This window comes from Hakea prostrata, chromosome 10 (genome assembly GCF_041222555.1).
Source record: "Hakea prostrata isolate BN-2017 chromosome 10, UWA_Hpros_2, whole genome shotgun sequence".
Taxonomy (NCBI): Eukaryota; Viridiplantae; Streptophyta; class Magnoliopsida; order Proteales; family Proteaceae; genus Hakea; species Hakea prostrata.
The window spans coordinates 40,920,418-40,933,197 of NC_142609.1; the positions used below are offsets into that span (position 1 = coordinate 40,920,418).

At 39.9% G+C, this 12,780-nt stretch overlaps 1 protein-coding gene across 2 annotated transcripts; it reads right to left on the bottom strand.

Annotated features, from left to right (window-relative positions):
- Positions 1 to 202: 202 nt before the first annotated feature.
- LOC149002995 (Agenet and bromo-adjacent homology (BAH) domain-containing protein) lies at positions 203 to 9,638 on the bottom strand. 2 transcript variants are annotated; one of them, XM_089136261.1, is made up of 6 exons: positions 8,355 to 9,638; positions 3,939 to 4,057; positions 3,736 to 3,858; positions 2,826 to 3,650; positions 1,845 to 2,058; positions 203 to 1,121 (listed from the first exon to the last, which is right to left on the bottom strand). In XM_089136261.1, exons 1-6 carry the CDS (start codon positions 8,647 to 8,649, stop codon positions 607 to 609), a joined length of 2,091 nt encoding a protein of 696 aa, XP_088992387.1. In that variant the 5' UTR covers positions 8,650 to 9,638; the 3' UTR covers positions 203 to 606. The 2 variants fall into 2 exon arrangements, with proteins under 2 accessions (XP_088992387.1, XP_088992388.1); XM_089136262.1 differs by having other exon boundaries at positions 3,939 to 4,033; positions 8,355 to 9,637.
- Positions 9,639 to 12,780: the final 3,142 nt, after the last annotated feature.

Below are 12,780 nucleotides of genomic sequence, written 5' to 3' on the forward strand. Positions count from 1 at the left end.
GCTAAATCAAGTTCAGATTTGACATGGGTATTTTTTTTTAATTAAGATTTGACATAGGTACAGGTTAAGATGGACTGAACCATCCACTAGAGCATGGATTCTTCATCTAAAACATGGATCCACAAAATTTTGTTCCAAGCTGGGTGAAATGAACATAAAACCATAATTACAAGAACAGAACCATTAATTGCCAAACAATTCAAAACCACAAATGGTTCATTCGAACAACTATTTTGATAAACATTATATTACCACTAGATAGTATAGTAAGAAAACAATTTAGACTCTAATGGTGACTTACTGCTAAACTCCCTGGTTTTTGGTACAAATTCAGACTTAACATGCCCAAAGGGACTCTATACCACTAGTTCTAAACCCCCAATTGACAATTCTAACATCCTTCTAAGAGAAACACCTATCAGAACTTTTTGTAACTATATAACTGTACATTGGCCAAGCTCCAAAGCTGTAACAAAAATAACCCCCCTATAGATACTGCATTTGACCTCTATCTTATTTACAGAGACCTTACATCTGATTACGCCTACCTCCATGGACTTGCCTGACCGGTAATCATCGGTGACATTTTGAAATACGTTCTCCATCTCAGGCTGCAACTTCCATGGGTTCCATTGCTTCACATTTCTGGCCAGCACAGTCAAATTCTTCCATATTCAACCTGCCCTCACTCGCATGATCTTCATCATTATCATTACCTTCGTCATGTCCATACTCATCACCTTCGCCATTATCATTATGCCCATCATCATCCCTGCCTTTCTTAATTTCGTCTTCAACCCATGGCCGCTTCCTTGTGTTAAGGCACTTGGCATTCTCCAGCATGCCACCGGATCCGGCAGAAACAGCTATTTCTTGATTGCCCTCTTCAACCGTTTCAAGTCTGGAAGCAGATGGACCTTCACGATCCGACATTGCTGAGACACCAGAGTCAGTCCCTTTTGCCATAGTGGAGCTTGCAGAGAGCTTTGTGCCAGGGCTGACAGCTGCAGATATGATAGATAGTATATCTGGCTTTGCCTCAATATCAACCCATTGGTTCCCCAGCCAATCCCTGGAACCCCTTAAATCTTTTCTCTGGAAAGTTGAGAACACATCTTCACCTGAGACGAAGGAAAGCAAAGCCTAGCCTCAATATTACTTTCAAATAAATACATGGGCAAATTTTTCTGTTGCAGCATGAGGGAGATTATTTTTGGGGAGGGGGGTGGGGGGTTCGTGGTCTCCCACGCAACCCTGATTCGGGCACAGCAATCAAATTGACCAGTTGGGTGCACACATGGTAACAGAAGAGAGTGTGTCAGGGATGTGAGAAGACATGGGAAAGCATGCTCGCATGTACTAATATCCAGTAAAGTCACCCACTAATCACAGTCAGGCACACAGGATTGGGGGAGAGCATATTATGTGCTAGGACACATTACAGGGATAACCCCTGCATGCTGCACTTCACAGAAGTGGAGAATGCACTTATGGTGGATACTTGGTGCGAGAATCACAGATGCCCGAATTTATGGGAACTGCCATAGCAATTTTCCCCCATCCAAATGCAGCATCATGCAGGAGCACCTCTGCACCGAGTTTCTCCAGGTATCTGTTGTATCGTCTCAAGCCCACAACCCCTGCCCCCCAACATCAAAGAAAAAAAGAATGTCCCTCCTCCCCAACACAGATATTTATTCAATTTAAGATTCATAGAGATAACCAATGACCTTGATATGTACATTACTCTCTCAGAAAATGAGAGGAACGGTCACATATGCAGGGGACCAATGAAAAGCGACCACTAAAAACAGTAACAAAAGCTCTGAGGAAAAGGAGCATACCAGGGAAGTAAACCTGAAGGCTATCATCCGAGCAATTAACACCAGTTAACACCCCCTCCCACCAGCCATCGTTCCACCATGCATCGACTGGAACTCCTATCTCAAAAGATGCGTCTGTCGGATGATCAGGAGGGAACGGCCGAACTGTCGGACGACCGGAGCACCGCATATTTAATTTATCAGATTTTGCCAGTCTGAAAGCAGGGATCCATTCCTGCACATTAATTCATTAAAGAAAACATGCCATCAAATTTTCTGCAGGAAACGGCTTGATTCCATGAGATCAATTTTTTCCCGTATTTCAAACAATCCCTAGGTAGCAATGATGCAGTTACTGTTAAATTATCAAATGACCTCTTCAATCATTTGTAGCCCAAATGCTTTCCAGGCTAGTCAGTTGTGGACTTTTGATTTTGAATGTAAATGTTACCACAATGTTTAGTCTCTTATCCCACAATTAGACCTTCTGGATAAGCATTCAAGTACAGCATGTACATCCACGCAACTAAATCTCAGAGTCAGTTGAAGCTAACCAAAATCTCAAGTAACTGTGATTTCACGCCAGGCCAAAATGAAACACAGGGAGGCTAACTGTTGAAATCCTTATTATAGAGACAACTATATGCCAAAACTCTTGCTTCTCATAAAGCAGAAGGGAATAAGCATTATTACCAGATAACCCATATGACCACTAATAACAACTAAGTTGGCTTCTTATAATTTATAATAAGAAAAGCAGCTGAAACAGCACTGCAAAATGCTAGCTGCAACACATCTGACTAAAACAATCATCATGCCAGTGCGCAACTGGAGATAACCCATCTACTGAACAACCATCATACATACAAAATTGCGCTCAGCCAGGGACGGTACATGATGAAGGAATTTCAGATGGTCACATAGGTTTATTGCCCTACTACTCTTCTAAATAACTAGTACCAAACAAAAACATTAAAAACGGACTGAGATTTTGAAGCATACCTTGAGATTTCCATCTCCTTCTTCATCCAACAAATCATCATACTGAACCTTCAGATGCTTCTGAGATGCACGCAAGACGGTACATCTAAACCAGCATCCTCGAATTCCACTATCTTGACAAAGCACCTCTATCTTTTCTTGAACTTTAAAAGGTGTGCCAACATTGGCTTGGGGACCAATAGACCTAACAGAGAGTGGGATCCCACCTGATAATCTAAACTTCAAGTTCTGGCGTGCTGGCTGATATGGTGCTATCTGGTTCCCTGGACCCAAAACTGTCGCAACAGAACGATTCGATACAAACCTCTGACGTCCCCTGCAACTCCTGGTTCGCTTAGCTCCCTGCCTCACAGTGCCTCCTTGGCTAAACTCTTCCTCCATTACTCCAGTCAAGCTATCACAAGTTAGTTTGTGCTTGGCAGATGGAATGGGATCTAAAAATGAGAGAATGGCTTGGTCAAAATAGCCACGCAATTTACTCAGATCAAAGGGTTTAATCCTGTTGCTTCTAAACTGCCTAGAGCAAAGATGGATTCTCAATGAGAAACTTTCTGGAAGAGCAGCCAAGCATTTCTCATAGTGCTCAGGAGTTACAATAGTTGTAGGACCATCAACACACTCTGCACTGATCACCTGGGAATTAGGTGTAAAGAAAACTTCACTAGGATGCGGATTTGGCAGAGGAACCACGTCCTTGAGTTCCTCATTATGGTGAAACCATCGCACTTTTACCTTCTTCTGTCCCTTCTTGTCTTCATACATATCTTCCAAGTATGCAAGATAGCGATCCTCTTCTTTAGCCATGACAAGAACAAAAGAATGAATCTGGATACCAGAGGAGAAAGAGGGATTTGAGAATTTTAAGTCTTAATGAAATCAAAAAACTAGCACCAAAGTTTGAAGTACTTACAGCAATGGTGGTTTCATTCCTGCAAAATGCTGGATAATGCTTAAGCTGTTTACCGCACGTCCAGGCAACACCAGACCACGAAATATCTGTGCTGCGGCCCTTTAATTTCCTTGCAACCCGGCTCTGAAATGGAAAAGTGACAATCATAAAGCATGAAAACAAGAATATGTGTAGGGCATTTAAGGAAACCAAAATATAAATACCGTGTGATCCAGAAGAAGGTTTCTGTGTGCGTCAAGTCCAGCAATAGGGCATTCAGATGCTCCAATAGCTTGTGCTGAATCAGTTGTTGGCAATTCTGTCATATGCAAAGGTAAGCCTCCTGAGCAATTGTGAGCAATTGTTCACTTCAATGGTGATGTGCAGAGTTTTTGAAGAAATATAATCAACTGACACATTTAACGCTTAACATATATATGGTAAAGAACACAAAGCCATTGTGAGGTTCAAGTAGTCACTAACGAAATTTCATGTCAACATCAAGGCGACTGATATGGCTTTCGGTTCTCAAAAGTTAAAACGTACATCACGTTATACAAGAATGAGGGCTGGCATCACTTATAGAAGAGGGAGGTGTGTCAAAAAGGAGGGGGGTGCGTTGAGAGAGTGGTTTGGAGGGGGAGTTTTGCAGTTTAGGCTCTGTTTGTGATGTAGATGGATGCCCCCCCCCAACACCCTCAATTATTATTATTATTATTTTTTTTTTTTGGGGGGGGGGGGGGGGAATGGACTCAGCTAATTTGGGAGATATATCGGCCAGCAGTTGGAGTGAGTAAAGTTCAAGAATATTCTAAGTGGGCCCATGGCCAATACATGTAGAAGTTGCTTCATGACATGTAATTTTTATTCCTAGTATTTCTATTCCAGTTGACTACATCTTTCGGGCTAGATTTGTATACCTGTTTCCATTAGGATGATGTCCATCCTGCGGGGATTTCTTTCCACGTATGGAAGCATCCAATTGCTATAAAAATATATGCTGCAGCCTGAATTGAATTAACCCTTATTGGGTTGCTTGTGGACCCACCCACAACAAAACACTCAAATTCAATATTACAGGACAAAACAGCATGTAATTCAATGCCTAGGAGGGTGGCAATTCTTTAAGTAACATGAAAATAGTTGGAGAGTGGCATATATGTAATTACCACAAGTTTAAACCAAAAGCAACTAGATCAAAAAAAGGAAAGGAGCAATATGGTAGTTTTTGAATGGAAGGAAAAACAGAATATAATTACAGAATAAAGGAAGCGTGAAATAAGAAATGGGATCAAGATTTTCTTTTTTATTACCAAAGGGAGATTGAGGAGTCATCTTCAACATTTTATCATGAACACCAGCGGCTGAAGGAAGGGGTCTCAATACATTGAAACTCTCTAAAGGAATTTGTGTGGCCTGAATTTTCTGGAGAATGGCTGCAGCTCTGAGTTCATCTGGTTCAACCCGTCAGAGTTGCCAATAAAACGAAATAAAGAGTCCTTGATCTCTGAAAATTTTCCAGGGATGTAGAAGAGAATCCAGAGTTGTTGATAGCAGAACATTCACGAGTCACAGCAAGGAAAGCTTTCAGGCATAAGTCTCTTAGGTATAAATCACTCTAGGATAATAATTTTCAACAGAAAACTCTAGGCCTGCAGAGTGGGCTGTTGGGTCAGAAATGGGATTCTTTAAACCTCAAATTACAACAATGGAAGAAAAGGAAGTAGACTGAGTCGAAATATGAGAGAATTACTTTGCTTGTAATGAAGATAGAGGCACCACCTTATTTATAGATGGAAAAGGGAATGCAAACATAGACTGCCAGCTATAGATGATTCACAACCCTTATCCTAATTCCTAAAATATGGAACACGTGCACAATGTCTCTAGACAAATACGTTGAATCTAGAAACTGCTGCCTTCATCTATCGCACGTGAGAGAGTGCGTTTTTCCTCCGTTCCTCAAACAGTGATTCAAGTTGAAACTGTTCCTAGCTCCTTGCATTTAAAGTCTAAGCTGCTGTTCAGATTAATTGGGACCAATCTTGATGGTAGTAGCCTGGGAGGTTCAAGTCTGTCTTCTCCTTCAACTAAGTTGAAGAACCACCATCACCATCAAGGCTTTCTCCAAGTTTCAGACTTAAAGAAGCTGCTGTCTGATAGACCCCTTATCTCACGAGTCTATACTCGCAGGCATGGCAAGACAGATACAAGATCTGCTGCACAGCAGCCACGAATGGAAGGCAATATTTGAGAGGTATAGACTGCCTTATAGGAATGGATTTGGGGGTGATGCTATTAAGGGATATTGTAGGTAAGTAATTACTATTAATAAAGGGAAGGGAGAGTAGGTTAAGGTATGCCTTTGAGTTATTGGGGGAAGTAAGGGTGAGGCTATTACATCGTAGGTACACCTACTACTGGTAGTGTGTTTTATTTCTAGTTTAGCATTCAATAAAAGTTTACTATTACTACTATTTCCTTGTGTCGTTCCACCATTGTTAAGCTACTGCATTCAGGTACTTAACAATTTGGTATCAAAGCCAAACGACTCCAGGGTAATGGTAAAAAGCCGAATGGAGCAGAGGGTAGAGGAATTAGAAATCATGCCACTACTTGACCTTGAATCTCTTTAACAATAGGTGTACCTAGAGCTACCCGAGAGCAATAACCCTCACCCTTACTTCCCCAATAACTCAAAAGCATACCTTAACCTACTCTCCCTTCCCTTTATTAATAGTAATTACTCACCTACAATATCCCTTAATAGAATCACCCCCAAATCCATTCCTATAAGGCAGTCTATATCTCTCAATTATAGCCTTCCATTTGTGGCTGCTGTGCAGCAGATCTTGTATCTGTCTTGCCATGCTTGCGAGTATAGACTCGAGAGATAAGGGGTCTATCACTGTCATTAAAGACAGCAATTTCACAACACAATCTTCTATAGGATACAGGAATGGTGTTCTTTATGAAGTTCTGCCAAGTCCATCAGACCACTGGACCACCTCTATCTTTTGACCACAGTACCACCACCACCATTATTAACCTAGTGCTTGATCCAAATTCACCATGTCAGATCTCTCAAATGCTAGATCTTGAAAATTCAAGAAAGCTGCTCTGCCTCCTCTCTTAGGTGAGACTTGTCCAGTTTCAAATTAAACGGAAGTCTGGTGCTTAAAGTCCAGCTCCGATCCAATTACGGAATCAGTCTTGTATGAGAACCTTCAACCTACAAGCTATTGCATTGTAGATGACATCAATAGTGAAGTTAGCTTTCTTTCACATCCACTTCCACAGAGGCTTTGCAGGGGGCAGGAGTAGAGAGAGTGTGTGTCTTTTATTCTTTATCTACATCCCTAATTTATGGAAAATAGATGAAAGATAAGTTTAAAATCTGTAATTACTACTTTTGTAAATATATCCACAATTCACTCCTCTTTACTTTCTCTTTGTTAGCTATAGCAACACTTGCCCTTTTTTCCACCATCACATACTCTATTAAATTTTCCATCTGTAGGGAGTTAATAGGTTAGATAATAAGACCCGAAGTATCGCCAGGAGAGATGGATAGGGATTTTAAACATAAAACTCATGAGGACCACCAGCAAAAATCATAATCTGATACTTTGACACATTAACACGTTAATCATGAGATACAAAGTAATTCTAAGCCATCAGATCCTTACAAGACACCGAAGTAGAAAAGCGTGAACCCGGTGCGAAGGCTTCTGCACAATCAAACTCCCCTGGGGGAGGGGGGATTTCCTATACAACCTAACTCAACAAATATTTACCCCCCAGGAGGCTGTTTCAATGCTGACCTCAAGCTACAACCGTGCAGAAATTTTATTTAAAAAAATAATTCAAGTGGAATGAAGTAAGTTCCAGTGCTTTTCTGAAATAAATCCAGTTGTAGTTCTCCTGTTGTACTTGTCTTCCCACCTAGTTATTAAACCAAGACGACAGAGCAAGCAACTGTAAATTTAATCTGATTTTCCATCCTCCGCAATGGAACCAAATACATCTCCGATTGAAGGAGTACTAGCCGTAGTCTTCATGTACTGCAACCTCCCCGCCGCAACCACTGCACGTCATAATTCTACTAACATTATCTGCTTTCTCTCAAGAAAGGTAGTAAGTAGAGAGAACAGATCACTGATGGAATCTTCTGACTTTTGTCCGCTGCTTCTTAGGTTTTCCACTTTGAATATCCAAAAGTAAGCAATAAAAACATGATTTTGGGAAATTATGAGTGGAGCAACATTCCCACCATCAAAAGCCCCCTCAAACAAATGGGGTTTTGGGAATTATAACAACCGTGCCAATCCCTTCTCTATTATAATGGAATTATAAGTTCACAGTCTAATTAAAAGGCTAAATTGTCTACTTTAAACAAAGTCATGAATTATTACCTCTCTGTTCCCAAGTTCGAGTACCCAAAAAAAGTCTTGCGAGTAAAATTCACAAATCAAGGGTAGAGAAAAAAGGGTAGAAAAAAGAAGAAGCTACGGTTCAGGTGAAAGAGTGACAGACAATATGAAAGATGCTAGAAACCATGAAACCCCACAAATAAACAACTAAAACATACAAAACTAAAACGAAATTAGTAGTTCCAAACCGAATTACGGTGTACATACTTGTATAGTCATGCGGAACTTGATGCTTCGACAGCATCGAAGTTAGCCAGTCGACAACCTCTCTCCTTGATCTCCATTTGAAGCCCGCATTGATAGATTTCTCGGACCCATGAAACTGTAAGAACTCCTCCGCAACAACATAGACCATGTGCCTCAGACTCCTCTCCGTACCCACCACAGCAAGAACTGAATCACCGGCAGCATTCTTCAAGAAATAGTGAACCACCCGATTACCGCGTTCCTGCGAAACAAACTGCTCCTTCCATTCGACAAAACTATGAACATCTGCGGACATCTTGACTGAGAGCAGGGAAAAATCCTAATTCCCACAGAAACCCAAACCTCATATACCAGGAAAAGTGCAATTACATGCCAAAAATCCAGCCCAAAAAGCTAGAATCAACCTAAAAGAGAGAAGAAATCAGCGGAAAGAATGAAACCCTTAGGGTTCTCAAGGATCGGAGGCGAAAATTCCAACAAAAATGGGTCCCAAGTTGGGAAAACCTAAGAAACAGAAGTCGGTCTCCAGGACCACCAGATTAAACAAGAGAAGATCAGAAAGATGGTTTGGAGACATGCCCTTCTAGGGCTCTAAAACCAAAACCCTAGACCAAAAACCTCAGTTAAAGAAAAAAGAAAACCTGGGTTCCCAGCCCAGAAGCCCTACTACCAGCAAAGACGAAAACTTTCAAGCATCTTTTTTCTTTATGGGTCAAAACCGATCGACGAACAAAACAGGCTACCTCAGTTCAACAGCAGAGAGAGACCTTCGGCTCTGAGTAGACAAAATTGGAGTCTAAGAGGTGATTAGAAAGCCCTGAAAAGAGTGAAACGGTCCTGAAAACTGTAACAGCGAAGAAGAGAGCAAACCGTTTTCTTTCTTTTTCATCTTTGCACGGGCAGGTGGCAACTAAAGGGAAGGAGATGGAGATTGAAAACCCATAAAACGAGTCGTCTGTGCTGGGCTTTGGAGCTTCACATCCCATTACAACTGATATATGTGGAGAATAGAGAGAGAGAGATATGCAAGGAGAGCTTCGAAAACAATTGTGATGATCTTTTGCTCAATTATTTTTTGGCCTCAAGAGCATTTTGGGGTGTGATTAGGTCTTCTCTGTCTCTCAACAGGGATTCCATTAAGCATTTCTTTAAAAAAGTCTGAACAAAAGATTATTTTTAAGCATTCAGGGTGAGTGTAATTAAAAGAAATAATTTTAATGGGGGCAGTGAGAGTGATTCATGTGACCCCTTCCCCTTCCAAACCTAACACTCTCCTCTAACTCGCCTTTTTTCTCTTCACATGTTTCCTCTCAAAAATTTTGGGTAAATGGCGATTTAAGGAGCTATTCAATGCTTACCAACCACGAACACAAGGGGGGCTGTAATACCATTGTGGGTCCTGTTCCTCTTAAATTTATTTATTATTTTTCATTTATGAATTTCACTTGATTTTGTAGTTGAAAAGTAAAAGGAGTTACTCGTATGATATCCGAAAAAGACCAAATACACTCCATCAATGACCAAATGATTCTACTAGTCTAGTCAATTTTAGGATGAAAAAGAAAGAAGAAAAAAAAACCTTATGCATAATTTTCAATTGGACATATGAGGTTTGAATCAAATGTAATATTCACCTCCTTGTAGGTATTCTTAAGACACTCTGAATAGTCCAACAACTTCGGTTAGTTTAGTTAATGTCACGATCAAAATATTTATATGCTTTTTAAATTTTCTTTCTTCAAAAGCAAAGTTTCACGAAAATAAATTTTCATGTAAGCTACAAGGGAAGTTGGGACTTGTAAGATTACATCGAACATCCATGAGCCCGCAGATTTATAGGGATAGACCTAAGTAGGCAAACTAGGCTATTAACGAGTTTTGTTTAGCTATTGTCTCTCTACGTTGATTTAATTATTTGTTTTTTTTGGCCTACATTAAGTAATGATCGAGTATGGCAATTAACCATATTTATTCTTCTAATCTCTTGTTAATTTTTTATTTATTTTAGCAATAACTAACTTTGATAAATTGATGAGAGAAAATCGAAAGACATTTGAGTCATAAAAATAATTAATTGATGAGAAAAAATCAAAGGACATTTGGGTCATAAAAATAATTAAAATGATGCGGTCCAAACCATTTGACATGGTATCAAAATTGAAATCATTTTTATGTAACAAATGATTTTTAGATGGTTTTATTTTTATTAAACAAGTAGATTGTGGTCATCATGATTAGGGCCCATAAGCCCTTTGGAGATGGAATTGGGGGAGGAAGAGAGATGTCGAGGGAATGGAAGATCAAACCACAAATCTCTTAGGAATTTAGGCCTCTAACGAGAAATTGCTTCCCGTGCATTAGAAGCACACCCACAAATGGTTTTATTAAATGATTGTACATACTCCTAAACTATTTCCTTTTTGGTAAACTACTCAAAACTATTTTGTTCCATTGGTTTATGCTAAATGGTTCTACCAAAAAAAAAATTTAAGCTAAATGGTTTCAAATCTCATTAGTTTCGTTATACTCATTTATTTTTCTTCTTCCAAAGCTAAGTGTTGTTTGGTATGCATATCTTAATTACACATCCCAATGAATAACCTTGTAATGATGAGATTTTTTTGGCCCTAGAGCCCCCAAGAAAATTCTACTCTTGACCTTATACTGTGAGAAGTTAATCTTTACCAATTGAGCAACCTCTTGAACTTAATCAGAAATCCCCCCCCCCCTTTTTAGTTGAGTCAGGGAGTCAACTAGTAGCACTAATAATCATTCAAAGATGCTAATAAAAATTATGTTCAACAAAGCCAATCTTGTTGCAATCTTTAATGGAAACATTGAAATTGTTTTCACTCCTTACAACAATCAGGTCATTTATCAAATATCTTCTTCGTATTACATATGCTGTCCTCAATGGTCAAACCCATTACCTCCAAATGTATTACTGTATTACATTTATAAACAAAGATTAACCCTCTGTTCTTAGACCATTTTACTCCTAAAATACCTTGACCCTTGACCCCAATATTCTCTACAATTTACCCTTCTACCATATTCGTAACATTGCCGACCCCTTAAGAGAACCTCGTCCTCAAAGGTTCAGATGCAATAATCACCAATATATTGTAAATACAACTTCTTTGAGTGATGCTGTTGTTCCTTGTAGGGTAGACTTATTGAGAAAGATGAGCTTCCATCCAATTACTGATTTGGGATACCAAGATTTGTCAAGAGTGCTGCCTCAGTTGTCTTAATTTTCCACACAGCTGTAGGTCCATTGAACACCCAGAAGTAGGAGGGAATGCCATTTACTTGTTGCTCTACCTCAAGGTGGAAGCCAAGAAGTTTTTCTGGAAGTCTCATTTGCAAGCTTCCTTCCTCATTCGTGAAAAACCACCATGCTTCAACAAGACCATGCTCTGAATTGACCTGAAAGTGTGGGATTGGTAATTTAAGAAATTTGGACTGGGTTCAAATTTATCAACAGTAACAAATGCATACTTTTTGCTTTAATCACAACCCAGGGCTGAATTTAGGTCGCCAGCTTTGTGTCCCTTAGGATTTGGAGCCTGTAGGTTATGGCCAGTCCTCTCTGCCTCCTTGTAGAGACTTCAGCTTCCCTTAGTAATGTTCTATTGTCTTCATCAAAGTCTTCTAGGACCTAAACTGAGACCTGATCTCTTGGCCAATCCAACTGAAGTGTAACCAACATTGACAATGTACAAAACTCTCTCTCACTGCCTAAGGCGATTTGGATGAGAACCAAATGAAATACACGAGTCTTCAGGTTCACATGTTTTTCCTTCTGCCTTAAGCTGCATGGTCTTAACCTTAGTCCAAAAACACACCAAGATAATGTATTAACCAAGCAAGTAATAACCAATAACAGAACCGGATATAATTCCAAGAGTGCCGTAACACCTGGAGCAACATAATAAGCTCTGAACGACAGCCAAGCCAGATAAAACCAATTCACACTACTTTGAACACTCAAAAGTTGGATTAGACTGAAATTCCATGTCTTAAGATCTAAGAGAGCTGCCAATGAAATGAGAGAATTTTTTTTTGCAAACCTCATGAACCATACTCTATGCTTAGGTACTTCTCTTCTTCTCAAAAGGAGCAGCACTCCTTTTGTCATTGCAGCAATCAGTGTGGAGATGATACTAACCAGCAGAAGCATGAAGTTGCTATGTGAGTAAGATGAATCTCTTGATGTGCTATGATTTGCTACTCTTGATGTAGTTCCACAAGAAGGAAAACCCATGTTAAGAGATTAGCATTTGCTTACAAAGATGGCAATGGTGGGACACTGGAAGTCTCTCTTGTACTTGTGCGCGAACATGCCCCAATGTTCCTTTCTTGCATAAGAAACTGTCACTCACTCATCTCTGACTTCACCATCTCCTTCTTGATTCTTGTGGGC